At 42.3% G+C, this 19,904-nt stretch overlaps 1 protein-coding gene across 2 annotated transcripts in view; it reads right to left on the bottom strand.

Annotated features, from left to right (window-relative positions):
* Positions 1-270: 270 nt before the first annotated feature.
* xylt2 (xylosyltransferase II) overlaps positions 271-19,904 on the bottom strand; it is a 190,188-nt gene continuing 170,554 nt past the window's right edge. The window contains exons 10-11 of one of the 2 annotated variants that reach the window (XM_043714272.1): positions 9,291-9,624; positions 271-2,172 (exon numbers count right to left, since the gene is read on the bottom strand). In XM_043714272.1, coding sequence (XP_043570207.1) covers positions 1,850-2,172; positions 9,291-9,624 — 657 coding nt within the window. In that variant the 3' untranslated portion in view covers positions 271-1,849. Of the gene's footprint in view, positions 2,173-9,290; positions 9,625-19,904 lie in introns of those variants that run through there. The other variant, XR_006315166.1, reaches the window with a different exon arrangement.

The following is a 19,904-nucleotide window of genomic DNA, read 5'->3' as shown; positions in this document are numbered from 1 at the left end:
AATGTAGTATTGTAGTCACATAGTGAAGGAACTATACATGATATAAACCATCAAAACAAGTTGTTCAGGTAATTATGAAGACCAAAATGAAATCAAAATACCATTCAAATAACTATTGTCAGACTCTGAACTCGGAACCACTTTGTTATAGAAGTGGATTGAAGGAATGAGATCAGCTGGAATGTTGCACTCATATAGGAAACATTACGACATTGTGTTTCTCAAATGAAAACTATGCTTAATGCCAACAATAATTCCATTGCAAAAAAATTGTGTTTCTTCCTTTATTGGGGTACAGCATGCTTCACCCTCTGGAGTACATAAAGATATACCACTAGGAGGCCATGTATTTGATGGCTTTTTCAAGAAGCTATCTGACTTGGCCCATTATGCTCTTTCTCCATAGCCACAAAAATGTTTCCTTTCAAATATTTTTCCTACTTACATTTGGACATTAGTATCAAATCTATCTCCACAACTTGTTCAGGCAGGAAATTCCAGATGTTCTAGATCTTAACTCACTGGGTAAAAAAAAATTCTGCTCATTGCCCACAAAACCTGAATTACTGTGTCACAGTCTTAAATCTGAGCCTCATATAATTGGTGATTCTTCAACAGCTATGATTGAGAGTTCAACATGCTATTCAATTACAGAACCTTGGGACAAATTCAATCTTGCCTTCACCTGAGGAGCCCTTTTCTGTACAGATTATTGTTTTGTGATTGATAGTGAGAGATCTGGATGTTCTTTTCCTGAACTCAGATGTGCTAAGCCTCACTGCTGTCCTATCTGGCCAGGCATTGGTTTGAGATGATTCAATTCTTTTAAGAATCTTTTCTCACAATTTTTACATTCTTCTGTCTTTGGTTATTTCTATCGAGTGAATCAAAATATTGATAGGATTTCAAATGTAATAGACTGGAATGTCTGCAAAATCCTGTGAGGTTACCAAGCCAATTAGAAACAAATTGATTTTACATTTGATAATTCATCAGTACTTTGACAATCTCACACAGGATGACTGATGTAGGATGTCGAAAAATGTTATTCACCTTCTCAGCTGTGGGCTGAACTTAAATGTTGGCACAGAGGGAGCATTATTCCTTACTTAGTCTGTGGGGCTTAGATAGGGACACCATAGTTGGTGGTTTAAATTGTATCTAATTCTGTGCTGTATCTTCCCAGGGAGTGTTTGATTCTGACATTGGATGCCTGAATGGAAAGTGCTTCATTCCCTAGCACAGATATTTTTCGACATGACCACCAAAAATTCAAGACAGAATCTTTTTTTGTAAAGAATGTCTTTATAAAGAGTTCTGAAATTAGTGCCATATGTTAAAATGCTTAACACCTTAAGTTGCTTGATTTCTTCCTTGCAGTGATGTGGAGATAGCTTTCAAATGACTGAACATTTCATTTCCTTCCACCCACAATGGCAGTTAGCTCAAAACAAACTGGATCCCAGCAGAAATCAAAGATTCCAGAGGCAGTTGAGTGAAACCAGGAATGTTGGAGCTTCCCCCATGTTCAACTGATGCCAATTCAATCAGGGATGACAGTCCTAGAATTCCTCTTGCAGCCACCATGTACTGAGGTCAGATACCTCAATTCAACATGCATCAAAGACCCAATCGCTGCATTGTACTGGGATGATCTGTGGTGTAGGGTATCTGTAACACATTATTCACCTTCCTCTTTAACTCTATATGCTGTCTTCTTAATACATTGCTGTCATTCTTCCATCTACCAGTGACAGGACACGAGATCGATATGCCGGTTCACAGGTGAGTTTCTTTCTGCTAGGTTGACTACTGCATACCACACTCCCCCCAAAGTCCACCTTCTGTGCTACCTCAGGCGCCCATCACTTTTGATTGGTCCCAGTTCAGATTTTGGGTCATCTGATAGAGAACTCCAGATGGTCTTTTGACAAGGTGGTAACAATGGGCATGGTGAAGGTTCAACTGTACACGTGTTGGTAGCTGACCAGAATTTGCCTACACTTTCATATATCCACAATTCAAGAGGTCTGTCAACTAGCTGTGAGTTATGGAAAGCTTCCTTTATAGCAACATCTGATGGAGGAAGATTTAGAATCCCATTGAGGTGCTGGAAATTCTGGTCCATATACTCATTGTTAGGTGGGCCGGCATGTAACCACTGGTCTTGTCCTGGATCACAGAAAGGACAAAGGAAAATTTATTTTTATTGATTAACACGAGAATAGTTGCTGTTTATGAAAGAACAGGTCTTAACTGGGGCACTTCAGCCAATAATCTCCACTACTGAGGGATTGCTGCACTATCAAAGTTACATCTCCTGGATGAGCTGTTAGACTAAGAAATGTCTGCCTTCTCAGGTGGACGCAATAAATCACACCACAATATTAGATGATTTTTGGTATCCTGGTCAATATTTATTCAGTGTTTATTCAATATTTATGCCAGTCACCTTGGCTTCCACACATCCTCCAATGCAACAGTGACTAAACATGCATATTTTATATTAATAATAATCTATTCTTAATCTAATAATTAATTTGATTGAGAAGGCATCTATCGTTGCAAAGGGGACAGTATAAATACAAAGGGGACAGTATAAATACATGTACATTTCAAAATATCTTTTAGATGTTGTAATTGTACATACATGCATCACTTCTTCAGGACATTCATCCCACACGTGAACCACCCTCTTTGTAAACATTTTGCCCCTCATGTCTTTTTTAAATCTCTATCCTCTCACCTGAAAAATGTGCTCCCCAGTCTTGAAATCCTCCAATGTAGGGAAAAGACAACCACTGTTAACTCTATACCCTTCATTATTGTATAAACTTTTATAAGGTCACCTCTCACCCTCCTCAGCTCCAGTAAAGAAGGTCCAAACTGCATGTCCAACCTTGCCTTATAACTCAAACTTTCCATACCCAGCAATATCCTGAACCCTCTTTTGAACCCTCTCAGCTTAACAATATCCTTTAGAACATAGAACATTACAGATCAGAACAAACAGCTTTGGCCCTTGATGTTGCGCTGACAAGTAAAACTAATCTGAAACCCATCTAACCTACACTATTCCATTCTCGTCCATATTTCAATCCAATGACCATTTAAATGCCCTTAAAGTTGGTGAGTCTACTACTGTTGCAGACATTGCATTCCACACCCATACTACTCTCTGACTAAGAAATTATTTCTGATATCTGTCCTATATCTAACACCCCTCAATTTAAAGTTATGTCCCCTCGTGCTAGCCATCAACATCCGAGGAAAAAATCATGTCCACCCAAACCCCTGATTATCTTACATGTCTTAATTAAGTCACCTCTCAGCCGTCTTCTCTCTAACGAAAACAGCCTCAGGCGACTCTCTCTGTGGAGTTTGCACATTCTCCCCATGTCTGTGTGGGTTTCCTCCGGGTGCTCTGCTTTTCTCCCACAATCCAAAAATGTGCAGGTTAGGTGAATTGGCCAAGCTAAATTGCCCGTAGTGTTAGGTGAAGGGGTAAATGTAAGTCTGGGTCTGGGTGGGTTACGCTTCAGCGGGTCGGTGTGTACTTATTGGGCCGAAGGGCTTGTTTCCACACCGTTAGTAATCTGTATCTGTATGTCCCTCAGCCTTTCCTCATAAGGCCTTCCCTCCATACCAGGCAACTTTCTAGTAAATCTCTTCTGAACCCTTTCCAAAGCTTCCACATCCTTCCTACGTGGTGACCAGAACTATATGCAATACTCCAAGTGTGGCTGCACCAGAGATTTGTACAGTTGCAGCATGACTTCATGGCTCCAAAACTCAATCTCTGTACCAATAAAAGCTTTGCCTTCTTAACAACCCTACCAATCTGGGTGGCAATTTTCAAGAATCTATGTACATGGATCTCTCTGTTCATTTACACTGTCAAGAATCTTATCATTAGCCCAGTACTCTGCATTCCTGTTGCTCCTTCCAAAGTGAATTACCTCTCACTTTTCCGCATTAAACTCCATTTGCCACCTCTCAGTCCAGCTCTGCTGCTTATCTATGTTCCTCTGTAATCTACAACATGCTTCAGCACTATCCACAACTCTACTGACCTTAGTGTCATCCGCAAATTTACTAGCCCACCCTTCTATGCCCTCATCCAGGTCATTTATAAAAATGACATACAGCAGTGGACCCAAAACATGACTAGTAACTGAACTCCAGGATGAACATTTCCCATCAATCACCACCCTCTGCCTTCTTTCAGCTAGCCAATTTCTGATCCAAACCGCTAAATCTCCCTCAATTCCATGCCTTTGTATTTTGCAATAGCCTAGTGTGGGGAACCTTATCAAATGCCTTACTGAAATCCACATTCACCCCATCAACTGCTTCACCCTCATCCACTGTTTGGTCACCTTCTCAAAGAACTCAATAAGCTTTGTGAGGCACGATCTACCCTTCACAAAACCATGTTGACTATCCCTAATCAACTTATTTATTTCTAGATTATTATAAATCCTATCTCTTATAACCTTTACCAACACTTCACACACAAACAAAGTAGGGCTCATTAACCTATAACTACCAGGGTTGTCCCTGCTCTCCTTCCTGAACAATGGAGGAGAAAGTGAGGACTGCAGATGCTGGAGATCAGAGCTGAAAATGTGTTGCTGGAAAAGCGCAGCAGGTCAGGCAGCATCCAAGGAACAGGAGAATCTACGTTTCGGGCATAAGCCCTTCTTCAGGAATTCCTGTTCCTTGGATGCTGCCTGACCTGCTGCGCTTTTCCAGCAACACATTTTCATTCCTGAACAATGGAACAACATTTGATGTCCTCCAGTCTTCTGGCACTATTCCTGTAGACAATGACGACATAAAGATCAAAGCCAAAAGCTTGGCAATCTCCTCCCTGGCTTCCCAAAGAGTTCTAGGATAAATCCCATCTGCCCAGGGGACCTATCTATTTTCACACTTTCCAGAATTGCTAACACCTCCTCCTTGTGAACCTCAATCCCATCTAGTCTAGTAGCCTGTATCACTTCATTCTCCTCGACAACATTGTCTTTTTCCAGTGTGAATACTGATGAAAAATATTCATTTAATACTTCCCCTATCTCCTTGGACTCCACACACAACTTCCCATTACTTTACTTGATTGGCCCCACTCTCCCTCCTGTTTGTCTCAGATCGATGACAGACTGCATTCGCATGGCACCTGCCCCATACATTGTGTCCTCACCATGCAGCAGCCCCGTCCATCAATTCACACATGGCCCCTCACAGGCTCCTGACCCCTTATCCCCAAGTTGAACATCCCACAGGGCTCCTGTTGGGATGAAGGAGCAACTGCATTACAATAGGAATACATCCTGCAGTTAGAAACCAGAGGCTGGAGAGATTGAGACAATGTCACGCCCACTTTTGTGTAGCACACACTCTCTCTCCCTCCCCACCCCAGTTCTTGTCTCTTTCGCTCTCTATGTTTCCATCTCTGTTTTGTACTCTCTCTCAATGTCCCTGTTTCTTTCTCCCCTCTGTCTGTCCCTGTGTCTTGTTTTTTTAATCTCTCTATCTATGTCTCTGTCTCTCTATCTCAGATGTAATCTTGACAATGTGCTGGGGATTGTATCTAGAAATGGAGAGACAGAGAAAACTCCACCACTGACACCATTCTCTGTCTCTCTCTCTCTCTGCTCGTCCCTCTTTCTCCCTTTTTCTCTCCGCCTGTCTCTTAGTTTCTCCCTGTCTCTCTGCTCCCACTTTATTCACCATTTCATTTTTCAAGCACTCACTCCAGTTTTAACCACTTGCTGCAGATCACATTTGCTTTGTTGAGGCAAACTATGTTGAAGGCTTGGCAGCTATTTTGAAATGCCCAAACACACCCGCGGAATGGGCCCTCTCTCATATTGGGGAATGTTGTGAGATTGAGAGTAGTTGAGATCCAATCCCACCCTGTCCTAGACTCAAGAAAGGTTAAAGGTGTTTTAAAAGATTTGCATCCAATGCAACTAAATCCAGGAGACATACCAAACAATCACATTGCAAGCACCATATGCAAAAATTGATGACAAGCTGAAGGCCCGTCAACATAATTAAATAAAGTGAACACGGAAATTACTTTAAATGACTGGCATTGGTAACAGTCATTGAGACTTTGATGGACAACGTTCAGGGCAATGTCAAAAAGGATCCACAACTGGCCTCATTGGCCTCACCAACCTGGTAATGAATTCAAGACCGATACTTAACATAGAACATAGAACAATACAGCGCAGTACAGGCCCTTTGGCCCTCGATGTTGCGCCGATCCAAGCCCACCTAACCTATACTAACCCACTATCCTCCATATACCTATCCAATGCCCGCTTAAATGCCCATAAAGAGGGAGAGTCCACCACTGCTACTGGCAGGGCATTCCATGAACTTACAACTCGCTGAGTGAAGAACCTACCCCTAACTTCAGTCCTATATCAAGCTATGTCCCCTTGTAATACCCGACTCCATACACGGGAAAAGGTTCACACTGTCAACCCTATCTAACCCCCTAATCATCTTGTACACCTCAATCAAGTCACCCCTAAACCTTCTTTTCTCTAATGAAAACAGCCCCAAGTGTCTCAGTCTTTCCTCATACGATCTTCCTTCCATACCAGGCAACATCCTGGTAAACCTCCTCTGCACCCGTTTCAGTGCCTCCACATCCTTCCTATAGTATGGCGACCAAAACTGCACACTTAACTAACTTCTGTCTGCAGAAATGACCACAAGCTTCCTGTTTCTTGCCGCTTCAACACATTACCGAGTTCCCGGCCAATATTTCTGCCTCATGCTTACTGCAGTGCTCCAGCTAAGCTCATTACACACTGGAAGAACAGCATCTCATTTTCCACTTGGGAACCCTGCTGCCTTCTGGACTTAATGTCGAGTTCAATAATTTAAGGGCCTGAGCACCTTAACCCTCATGCACCAGGCCTTGTTTTCACAAGGACTGCTACCACTGCCAACAATTCCTTGTCAGCCATTACAGTCTCCATTAGCAGCTACTGATTCTCCCAGGTTGACCATTACCTATTCCTTTTTCACCCCAACAATTGTTCTCTCTCTGGGCTCCATCTCCACCTATTTTTTCCTCCTTCCCACTCCCTTCAAACATCTTCAGCATAAATATCAACATTCTCCTAGCTACAAATCAGGTTTGAAGAAGGGTCACTAGACCTGAAACGTTAATTACTTTATATTTACAGATGCTGCCAGATCTGCTGAGTCTTTCCTATTAGTTTCATTCTTACTTAACTAATGAGGTTGGTCTGTTGGAGGCCCATTAACAGTTGCCTGTCTCCAAATCATTGACTGGTTAGGGTGTAATTCTGTCAAAACCATCTCAGGTTGGGATGCCAGATAAAATGGCTGCCATGAACCAATCCCCCATTTCAGCACACAGAGAGGTGGGTGGTTTAAATTTATTTCCATTATGCCTAACTGAGGGAAACTCTTAGAAAATCTTTCAATTGCTGAGGGAAACGGCTCTCCATTTTGAGACCTCAGCATCAGAGATGGTTTTCACAATTGATCTTTGCCTTGGTGGCTATAATATTTGCCACATGGTATGTTTTTTCTTTCAACCTGACATAATCCTTAATTTGTGGCACTGAAGAATGCACAGTAGGTCAGGCAGCATCTGAGGAACAGGATAGTCGCGACGGTCCGGGCAGGACCCAAAGTCCTGGGACTCTACTTGAATGCTGCCTGACCAGCTGTGCATTTCCTAATGTTACACTATATTGACTCTGACTCTCCAGCATCTTCAGTCCTCACTATCTCCTAGTAATCCTTAACCTCCCTGGTTAGCTTATCCCTGGAGTACTATAAGCAATGTCGGTCACTTTATTTGAGGAAATACATTATTTTATTGGAGGCAGTTCAAAGAAGATTCACTAGGATGATCCCTGGTATGGAAGGATTGTCTTATGAGCAACAATTAAACTGGTTGGGACTCAGCTCACTGGAATTTAGAAGAATTCTTAAAGTGTTTCACGCTGTAAATGCTGACAGGATGTTTCTCCTCATGGGACAGTCTAGGACCAGAAGCATAATCTGAGATCAAAGGGATGTTAGTTTAATACTGAGATGAGGAATTTCTTCTCTCAGAGGTCTCTGGGACTCCTTGTCATAGAGAGGTGTGGGGGCAGAGTCCTTTTGTATATTTAAGGCTGAGACAGCTAGGTGCTTCATCAGTAAGGAATCAAGGATTATGGGGAAAGAACAGAAACATGGAAAATGAGGAGTGCTGGCTCAGTCATGATCCTATTGCAAGGCTGAACAGCCTACTCCTATTTCTATTTTTCATGGTCTTATTATCCCTTTCCTAGAATCCTCCTTCCTCACTGGGAGATATCTTCTCAATTCTTTTAAATGTTACTCCTCAACTGTCTCTGCTGATAAACATTCCCAATCTATTCCAGCTAGCTCTGCCTTCATTTCTATGTAATTAATCAAATTCCAACCCAAATTGCTCCCTCTGAATGCTTTAATGTATTTCCTAGGAGACCCTTTACTCTGATATAATTTATTAAAACTAACCTATTTCACATTATCAGATCCAAAATAGTGTGATCCTGGTTGGATCCACAACAAATTGTTCTAGGAGACTACCCTGAACATACTCTCTGAATTCTTCCTTGTGACTAACTCTGCCAATCTGACTAACACAATCCACATGGAGATTAAAATCACCCATGATTAATCTACTGCCTTTTTCTACATGCCCTAGTTACCTCTTCGTTTATTCTTTGTCACACAGTGTAGCTACTATTAGGGGAGCTAAGGTCTACTCCAAGCAATGTCTTCTTCCTCTTTATACTTCTTACCTCCACCCATGTGGATTCTATATATTCCAACACAAGATCATTTCTTTCTATTACACTTATCCCATCTCATCCGACCAATGTCAGTCCATCACCCTTTCCTTCCTGCCTGTCCTTTTGAAAAGCCATATACCCCTGAATATTTAGTTCCAAGCTTTGATCTCCTTGTAAACATGTACCATAATGGCTATAAGGTCAGATGCACTAATTCTGCATTTATGCCATCTATTCATATATTTTGTTCGATGTGCATTCAAATAAAGGCTCAGTAATTTTGCCTTTAAACAGTTTTCTCTTTTTGGCCATATTTACTGTTATAATATTTTTGAGGAATGCTGAAATATGGGATTTTTAAAAATGAGATTAACTGAGACAGTACTGCATAGTTGAGTAAACGGTATGCTGTGCTTGTGACAGGTCAGCAGTTCCAGCCTCAAACCTTTGTAGGATTTAACTTACCTTTTCTGAAAGGTTGTTTCCCATTGTAGGCCAGGGGAACCACGAGGAACTTGGTTTCTGCCAGGAGAACCCACTGATGCAGGACCTGCACTGTCCAGCTCCCAGGCCGCAGAGGGTGGTTTAATGGGGGTTTGTAATGAGTATATTCAGCCTCTGAATCCACCATTATGTCATATGATGTTGCCACGATGTAAGTGGGGTCAATCCACACAACTGTGGCAGTCATGTTACTGCCTTTAGCCCATTTCTGCATGGCAACTGGCTCATCAAATGGCCCAATCAAACCCCCGAAGTTACGGAACAGTCGCTCCTTGGGGTCCCATTCTGTTCCCACCTGAAAAAACAGAAGAAAAAGGTTAGGATTAGCTTCTCCAGCAGTTGCACTAGGAGTATAAAAATCAAGGTAAAGCACTGAATGAAACATACTGGCTTCCTCTCCTCTTTTACACCAATAGGCTACAGATCCAATAACAACCCACATCTATAAAACATTTTAAGGTAGAAAAAATGACCTAATGTCTCCAGTCAGGCAAAGAAAAATATTGAAACCATACCACAGAGATATCACAAATTTAATAAAATGATTGATTTAGAAGTTTAGTATCTTAAGAGGAGAGTACAAAGCAGAGAGGTTTACAGATCGATTCTTTATTACCAAGCGGGTGAAAGAATGTAAAGTTGAAATTACGATCGAATCAGGCACGAACTCATAGAATCTCATAGCGGTGCACGCTCAAATATCAGAGCAGCCTCCTTTTGTTCCTCGTTCATATTAATCCCAAATTATTCCACTGTCCTGTTTCTCCCCGTGGTCCAGAATTAATGTGATACTGATTTTAAATATTGACCAAATTTCCATTAAAAGATACAATTGTCTCTGTCAGAAACATTCCCTGGGACAACCTGTTCCATGCTCCATTTGGTTGCAAGCCTGCTGAAGAACAAGTGACAACAGGGAACTTCTTATCCACTCACTGATTTCGCATCCAGACAAAATACTCCATTCTTTGGCAACATATCAAATCCTGTGATTAATTTAAAACCATTACTACATCTGAATTTAACTTTTTCTGCCAGTCTGGACTATCTTTTGGTTGGTATATATTAAATAGGATCATTTTGGGTAACCCATTTCAAATCTCTGTACAAAATCCATTATGTGCTTCAACACCACCATATCCTTTACAATGCAAAAACAAGACATGATAGAAATACTCAGCAGATCAGAGAGCGGCTATGAAGGGAAACGTGGGTCAATGGTTGTTCAGCAAGATATTGAGATGAAATGTTAACTTAGTCCATCTCCATACTGTATGCCTTTTGAATATTTCCAATATTTTCTGTTTTTATCTTTGATTTCTGATGCCTACATTGTTTTGCTTTTGTACAATTGCATTTATCATATACCTCTGTAATGAGCAAGATGGGCAAGGTAGGAGGGAGTGTTACATGACCAGGAATAAGAGACATATACAAGGAAAAAGTGAAAAGTGGAGTGAGTGACAGAAAGAGACAGAAATGAGGGAAGAAAGATTGGGAGGTGAGAGATAAGGCAAAGGGATAAACAGAAAAGAGTTGAGGGGAGGAGACAGGTTGGTACAAGGGAAAGAGAGAAAGAGACAGTTGGGAAGACAGAGGTGAGGAGAAGAGATGAAGGGGAAATGAGAGAAGAGGAAACTAGATCGAGAGAGGTCAGTGGAGGGAGGGAGAGAAAACAAGAAGCGAGAGAGAGACAGACAAGGGAAACACCTCTTATTTACCCTTTCCAAATCTTCAAGGTTTTAATTGTAACCATGATGTGAAGATGTGGATAAATTCAACAAACAAATGACACCAGGTTATAGTTTATTTTAAACTGCAAACGTTTGGGGCTCTGTTCCTTCCTCAGGTGTGATGGAAGGAGTGGAGGTCTGAAAGCTTGCAATTTCAAATAAACCTGTTGAAATATAACCTGGTTTCCTTTGATTTTCGACCTTCAAGGTTTTAAATACCTCTTCCCAGTTTTTCTCTGCTCTCAGGATAACAACCTCAGATTTCACAGTCTATCCATCTAACTCTCATCCCTTGTTCCTGCAACTGAAAACATTGACTGGTTTCATCAATGCACAATTAAAACAAATTGGTGTTTTTGAATAACAATTGCCTTTACCATCACCATCTGCTGCTCCAAGCTACAACAGGCATGTAAAGGTGGGGCAAGTGGGAGAATCAGTTGATTGGATCTCAGGTGTTGATCAGAGTGGTTCCAATAGCATGGAAGTTCTGTCGCTCAATCTTACTCCTGCCCTCTCACTCATATCTCCATTTTTCGCTTTTCTCTTGTATGTGTCTTTTACCACTCCCTGGTCATGTCTCATTTGCTCCTCCTTTGTCCATTTCTCTCATTGCCGAGGAATATGATAAATACAATAATACAAAAACAAAACAATGAAGGTATCAGAAATCAAAGTTGAAAATAGAAAATATTGGAAATATTCAAAAGGCATGCAGTACAGAGATGGAGTAAGTTAACATTCCATCTCAACATCCTGCTGAAAGACCATTGAGCTGGGGTGGACTTAGGATTTCCTTCTGTGCCCTACACATGGCGGAGCTTGTGCTGCTATGAATTCTGCCTTTGGTCACAGAATTCAAGAAGAAATAAGAAGTGTCCGTTTAGGAAATTATATTATAAAAGTGTGGATTTGATCGCTGAGCAATCAAATTGTCTGCAAACGTTTCGTCGCCTTGCTAGGTGACACCATCAGTGCGTCTTTGATAAAGTATTGGTGGTTTGTCCTGCTTCATATTTATAGTATCTGTTTGCTGCTACTTCCAGTTCTGTAACTGAATGGTTTGTATACAGGGTCCAGTTCAATGTGCCTATTGATTGAGTTCCGGTTGTAGTGCCAGGCTTCAAGGAATTCTCTGGCGTGTCTCGGTTTTGCCTGTGCTAGGATGGCTGCATCATTCCAGTTGAATTTGTGTCCTTCGTGGTTTGTGTGGTTGGAAATGAGAGAGTGCTGGTCGGGTCTGGCGATGGTGAACTGATGTTCATGCACTCATATGGTCAGTTTTCTTCCTGTTTGTCCTATGTAGTGTTTTTCACAGTCTTTACAGGTTATCTTGTAGATAATGTTTGTCCCGTTGGATGTGGGTGTCAGGTCTTTAACCTTTATGAGGAGCTGGTGGAAGGTGCTCACTGTTTGTGAGCCACTAAGATTCCCGGGGTCTGAGTAGTCAGGTAGTTATCGCTGATATAGCTTTGATGTATGGTATGGTTGCTATCGTGTCTAGTCATGTAGTGTTTTCTTCTTTGGGTTTGTCCATTAAGTACTGGAGGATAGTGCTCTTGGGTATCCATTACAGTAAATCGTTTGAATAGATGTTCCTGTTCTGCCTTCAAGAGTTCTGGGTTGATGCAGCGTGTCCTTGCCCATTTAAATAATGTCCTAATGCAGCTCCATTTCTGGGTGCTGGGGTGGTTGCTGTTATATTTCAGTACCTGGTCAGTACAAGTGTTCTTCCTGTACACAGTGGTCTGGAGTTCTGCGGCAGGTGGTCATTAGTGAAGCATCTGAAGATGGTTGGGCCAAGGTCACTACCCTGATGAATTCCTGCTAAGATTTTCTGGAGCTGAGGTGACTGACCTCCAACAACCACAACCATCTTTCTATATGTCAGGTATGACAGCAACCAGCAAAGAGTGTACCCCCTGAGACTCAATGATTCCAGTTTTGTTAGGGCTCCTTGATGCTTCGCTCAGTCAAATACAGCCTTGATGTCATGGGCCATCACTCTACTCACCTCTGGAATTCAGCTCTTTTGTCCATGTTTGAACCAAGGCTGTGATGATGTCAGGAACTGAATGGCTTTGCAATAAGGAGTTGAATTGAATTGAATTATTTATTTATTGTCACTTGCATTTAGCAAATAAATAGGACAAAGTGTAGTATGTCACCATGCTCTTGTGCTATTATGAGTCACAGGAGATATTAAGATACAAGTAGAAGATAACTAAAAACACAGTTCTTCCTTCTTGTGCTCTGCTCTGGGGGAGAGATTAGGAATGGGTTCTCTGGGGGAGAGATTAGGAATAGATTGAGGACGTGGGTTCAAATTCTGCCAAAGCAACTGCTGAAATGTGAATTCGAATAAAAATTTAGAATAAAAAGCTGCGTCAATTCTCTGTTAATCCTATGGGCTTTTAGCTCAAACAGTTAGAGCGTGGTGCTTACAATGCTACCGTCATGGGCTCAATCCCCATATTGGCTAACGCAGCTGCCTTCCAACTGAGACTTCTTGGATCAGTAAGTTCACACAGTCAATATGGAGAGATCACATCGAGAGTGAGACACAGCCCAAGTGAGTGTACAGTTCAGGAAATTTGGTGGCAATGTGGTCGAGGGAAAGTGATGCTTTTTCACTTGCTTTATTTTTGGCTCATGGTTTGTAATATTTATTTCAAGAGGGTTAAATGAAGCGCAGGATCATGGACCCAGAACAAAAGAAAATAGAAATGCAGTTTTAATCAGGGATAGCATGTTCAGGGGAATTGACACTGATCTCTCTGGGCAGGATTAAGTGTCCCAAAGGTTGTGTTTCTGGTTTCAGGATATTTCATCTTGGCTGCAGAGGAACTTGGAGAGGGAGGGGAAAGATTCAATTGTCGGATCCACATAGGTACGAACAATATAGGGAGGAGGAGGAAAGAGGTTCTGCTGAGGGAATATGTACAGTTGGAATTAAATTAAAAAGCAAAATCAAAAAGGTAATAATCTCTGGATTATTACTTGAGCCACAAGCAAATTGGCACAGGGTAACATTTCAACGGTCAAGTTCGGCTTCGGATCTTCGGATGAATGTCCTACAAGGTAGACTTCAAGATACACAACAATACACAGTCGCTGATAGGTACCCATGAGGATGGCCTTAACTGGGATCTTGGGTTCATGTCACACTACAGGTGACCCCACTACATATGCTCACACAAACACTGGCACACATACACAGGCCCTCTCTCTCTCTCTCACTCACACACACACACACACTCCTGTGCACACCCTCTCACAGGCATTTTTTTCAATTCCTACTTTGGAAATAGAACCAGTCTTACTCCAGGTTGGGATACAAACAAACTCTAAGCTCACACCTTTAATGCATTATCTGAGCTCAAATGTCACTGTTTTTTATCCATTGATAAAACCTCAAGCTATCTCAGGATAATGACTTGAAAGAAATTCTGGAATTTACATATAATCAATCAAAGCCTGCATTCCCATTATAAGTGATTAAGGACTTAACAGCAATCTACATCTGTCTAATGCATTGATCAGTTGTATGATACTTTGATCTTTTACTTATAAATTGTGTCCCATATTCCTGCCCCATTTGCTACCTGATGAAGGAGCGGCACTCGGAGAGGTTGTACCTTCAAATAAACCTGTTGGAGTATAGCCTGGTGTTGTGCAATTTTTAAGATTAAAGAGATAAACAGATGGCTCAAATATTCGTATAGGAGAAACAGATTTGAATTCGTGGGACATTGGCATCAGTACTGGGGAAGGAGGGAGCTGCTCTGATGAAATGGGCTCCACCTGAATCAAGCTGGGACCAGAGTCTGGGCGAATCACAAAACAAAATCTTTTAAATTAAAAGTGGAAAAGGTGGGCTCAGTTACACGGAAAGTATAGCAAGAGTGAAAGGAGAGCAGGGCTCAACAGAGGTTCTTAAAGTTTCTAGAACAAGTAATAGGAGAGAAAAGTATGAAGAGTCAAAACGTGTGGCGCTGGAAATCACAGCAGGTCAGGCAGCATCCGAGGAGAGGAGGATCAATATTTTGGGCATACACCCTTCATCTGGAATATGGAGAGGGAAGGGAGCTGAGAGATAAATAGTGGGGTGGGGTGGGGCTGGGGGGGGAAGGTAGGTGGAAAGGCAGTAGGTGGATGCATGAGCGAGATAATTGTGGTAGGTTGATGGGAGGGAGCAGCAGAAAGGTGGGAAGGTAGATGGACAGGTAAGACAGGTCAAAAGGGTGATTCCAACTTGGAGAGTTGGATCTGGGGGGAAGGAGAGATTTGGAAACTGGTGAAGTCAATGTTGATACCATGTGGTATCTGACCCAGAAGATGAGACGTTCTTCCTCCAGTTGGGCGTTGGCTTTGATTTGGCAGTGGAGGCTTTGCATATCTTTGGGGGAGTGTGAGAGGGAATTGAAGTGGTTGGCCACAGGGCGGTAGGGTCGACTCTCCTGCTCCTTGAATGCTGCCTGACTTACTGTGCTTTACCATCACCACATGTTTGACTCTTTTCATACTTTCTCTCCTACATCTGCAGTCCTCACTTTCTCTTAGAAAGTATGAAAAGGCTTAGGAATCTAACTTCAGGCACAGCTGATAAGGGAAAACTATGACAAGGCGGTATTCATCGCTTGACTGAGGATGCTGTGCTTAAAAATGTGTGCAGTATTTGAAACAAAGTAAAGGGATTTGTTGTAGTGTACAGATTGAAATTAGCAGGTGCAATGTTGTGGGTATCAGGGCAGGGAACTAAATATTCAAGGAAACGTGTCTTATGGACAGGTCAGGCAGATGGACAGGACTTTTTTACATTCATTCATGGGATGAGGGCATCCCTGGCTGGGCCTGCATCTATTGCCCACCCCTAATTGCCAAGAGGGTAGTTAAGAGTCAACCTCATTGCTGAGTCTGGAGTCACATTTAGGTCAGACCAGGTAAGAACAGGGTACAGAAAAAGGTTTACCAAGATGTTGACTGAAATGGGGGATTTTAGCTATGAAGAAAGGTTAGATAGACTGGGTTTTTTTTCACCAGAGTGCTGGAGGTTGAGGGGCGACCTGATGGATGTTTGTAAGATTATGAATGGCATGGATAGAGTGAAAAGTATAAGGCTTTTTCCCAGGGTGGAAGGGTCAGTTCCAAGGTTCAAGGTGCACGGTGGGGGGAACACTTTAAAAGAGGTGTGTGAGGCAAGGTTTTCACACAAAGGGTGATTAGTGCTTGGAAAACACTGCCAGAGGAGATGATGGAAGTGGACATAAATAGCAGCATTCAAGAAGCACTTGGCAGAAAACATGAAAAGTAAGGGAATAGAGGTATGTGGATCCTGTAAGTGAAAATGTGTTCGTACAGAAGGGCAAAATGGGTTGGCGCAGGCTTGGAGGGCCAAAGGGCCTATTTTTGTGCTGCATTGTTCTCTGCTCTAAAAGAGATAGGCAAATGTGGACATTGGACTGCTGGGGAAGATGAAGCAGAAGTACTGATGGGGAACAAAGAAGTGGCAGAAGTACTGAATAGATACTTCACATCAGATTTCACAATGGAAGACATGAGTAGCATACCAGAACTTCGAGAGAGTTGGGGGCAGAGGAGAGTGCAGTGTCCCTCACTTAGGAAAAGCTGCTGGGGAAGCTGAAAGGTCTGAAGCTGGATAAATAACCCAGACTAAATGGGCCACAGTTGAGAGTATGGTGCTGGAAAAGCACAGCAAGTCAGACAGCATCCGAGGAGCAGGAGAACCAACGTTTCGGGCATAAGCCTTTTGGGCTCCTAAAACGTCGATTCTCCTGCTTCTCGGCTGCTGCTTGATCTGCTACACTTTTCCAGTACTACACGCTTGACTCTCATCTCCAGCATCTGCAGACCTCACTTTCTCCTACGTGGACTACACTCCAGAGTTCTGAAGGAGGAAGCTGAGGAGATTGTAGAGGCATTAGTTGTCAGGTTTCAGGAATTACTGGAGTCAAGAAGGGTGTCAAAAGACTGGAAAAAGGAGGGAAGAAGGCAGAAGGTAGAAAACTATAGCCCGGTGAGCCTGGTTCTTGGTAACGGCTTTTAGAGTCCGTTATTATGGGTGAGATTGCGGAGAAATTGGAACAGCCACAGTAAAATAGGGCTGAATCAACATGGTTCCATCAAGGGTATGTCATACCTGTCAAATGTGTTAGAATTCTTTGAAGAGGCAGTAAGCAAGTTAGATAAAGGAGGAGTATTGGATGTCATCTATCTGAATTTCCAGAAGGTTTTGACAAGGCTGCTTAATAAGATAACAGCCCATGGTGCTAGAGACAAGGTACTGGAATGGATAGAGGATTGGCTGACTGGCTGAAGACAGAGAGTAGAGATAAAGGGGGTCTCAGGATTGCAGCCAGTGACCAGTGGACTTCTGCAGGGGTCCATGTTGGGACAGCAACTATCATGTTATATATTAATGATCTGGACAAAGTAACTGAGAATTTAATTGCTAAGACTGCAGATGATGCAAAGATAGGTGAAAGGACATTTAATGTTGAGGAAATGGGGAGGCTGGAGAAGGCATGGAAAGACGAGAAGAGTAGGCAAAGAAGTGACAAACGGAATACAATGTGGGAAAGTGAGAGGTTAGGCACTTTGGTGGGAAGAGTAAAGGCACTGACTATTTTCTACATGGGGAAAGGCTTTGGAAATCTGAAGCACAAAAGGATTTAGGAGTCCTAGTTCAGGATTTTTTTCAGGTTAACATGCAGGTTCAGTTAGCTGTTGGGAAGGCAAATGAAGCGTTCGCATTCATCTCGAGGGCTAGACGACAAGATCAAGATATACTGCTGAGGCTGTGTAAGACTCTGGTCAGACTGCATTTGGATTGTTGTGAGTAATTTTGGGCCCTGCATGTACAGAAGGATGTGCTGGTCTTGGAAGGAATTCAGAGGAGGTTCACACAAATGATCCCAGGGACAAAGGGCTTTCATATGAGTGGTTAAGGATTCTGCATCTGTAATCGATGGAGTTTGAAAGGATGAGGGGGACCGAAATTTACAGAATACTGAGAAGCCTGGATAGAGTGGCAGTGGAAATGTTTCTGCTACAAAGAGAGACTGCAGCCTGAGGACACAGTCTCAGAGGGAAGGAATAACAGTTTAAAACTGAAGTGAGGAGGAATTTCTTCAGCCAGAGGGTGGTTAATCTGTGGAACATACTGCTATACAGAGAAAATTCTCAGCCCAAGGAGAGTGTGCTTAATCCAAGATGGAGGATGGAAAAAAGGAGATACTCCTTTTTTTGAGGTATTTTCAAGGTTGGAACTGATTTCCTTGAATTCCTGGAGCAGTATTTACTGTTTTATGAGATATTGCATTATCTTGGAAATTTGAAAAAAAAAAAGGATCAAAACAACAGCACTTTTAAAAAAAAGTGTAAGAGAAAGAGTGAATTGGCCATGCTAGGTCAGGTCAGGTGAATTGGCCATGCTAAATTGCCCGTGTTAGGTAAAGGGGTAAATGTAGGGGAATGGGGGGGGTTGCGCTTCGGTGGGTCAGTGTGGACTTGTTGGGCCGAAGGGCCTGTTTCCACACTGTAAGTAATCTAATCTAAGTGCAGGGACTGCGAGGGAGGTGCAAACAATAGCACAGTTAACCTGCACAGCTGGCTGACCAGTCAATGAATCTTCACAGCTGACTGCCTCTACTGTTTAGAAAAGTAAACAGTAAAATAAACAGTGAAATTCACAGCTGACCTTGGAGAAACGAACATTTCTCATCGGTTTTCATTCAGGAAAAGGAGAATATTGTAGAGGAGAAGAATGAGGTAAGAGATATTGGACTAGAAAGGATCGAGGTTAGTTACGCCTAGGTGTTAACAATTCTAGAAGGAGTGAAAGTAGACAAGTCCCCTAGACTAGATGGGATTTATCCGAGGATTCTCTGGGAAGCAATGGGAGGAGATAGCAGAGCCTTTGGGCTTTGATATTTGAGTCGTCATTGTCTACAGGTTTAGTACCAGTGGACTGGAGAATTGCAAATGTTGTGCTCTTGTTCAAGAAGGGCAGTAGAGATGACCCAGGTAACTATCGACCAGTGAGCCTTATTTCTGTTGTAGGAAAGGTTTTGGAAAGGATTATAAGAGGTAAGATTTATAATCATCTAGCAAGCAACAATTTGATTTCAGATAGTCAACATGGTTTCGTCAAGAGCAAGTCGTGTCTCACAAACCTCTTAGTTTTTTGAGGTGACCAAGCATATAGATGAGGGTAGGGCAGTTGACGTGGTATACAAGAACTTCAGTAAAGCCTTTGATAAGGTCGAGAAAATGCAGAGGCATAGAATTGAGGGTGATTCAGTAGTTTGGATTAGAAACTGGCTTTCTGAAAGAACGCAGAATATGGAAAATATTCAGCCTGGAGTCCAGTTACTTAATGGTGTGCCACAAGGATCTGTTTTGGGACCACTGCTGTTTGTCATTTTTATAAATGACTTAGATGCAGGCGTAAGTGGACGGATTAGTAAATTTGCAGACGACACTAAAGTCGGTGGAGTAGTGGACAGTTTGGAAGAATGTTACAGGTTGCAGGGGGACTTAGATACTGCAGAATTGGGCTGAGGGGTGGCAAATGGAGTTCAATGCAGATAAGTGTGAGGTGAAGCACTTTGGGAAGAATAACAGGAAGGCAGAGTACTGGGTCAATGAAAAGATTCTTGGTAGAGTGGATGTGCAGAAGGATGTTGGAGTCCATGTACATAGATCCCTGAAAGTTGCCACCCGGGGTGATAGTGCTGTTAAAAAGGCATATGGTGTGTTACGTTTCATTGGTAGAGAGATAGAGTTCCGGAGCCGCAATATCATGCTGCAACTATACAAA

The sequence above is a fragment of the Chiloscyllium plagiosum genome, chromosome 24 (assembly GCF_004010195.1).
Source record: "Chiloscyllium plagiosum isolate BGI_BamShark_2017 chromosome 24, ASM401019v2, whole genome shotgun sequence".
Taxonomy (NCBI): Eukaryota; Metazoa; Chordata; class Chondrichthyes; order Orectolobiformes; family Hemiscylliidae; genus Chiloscyllium; species Chiloscyllium plagiosum.
Note: the sequence above shows the minus strand (reverse complement) of the source record. Positions and strands in the feature narration are given on the sequence as shown.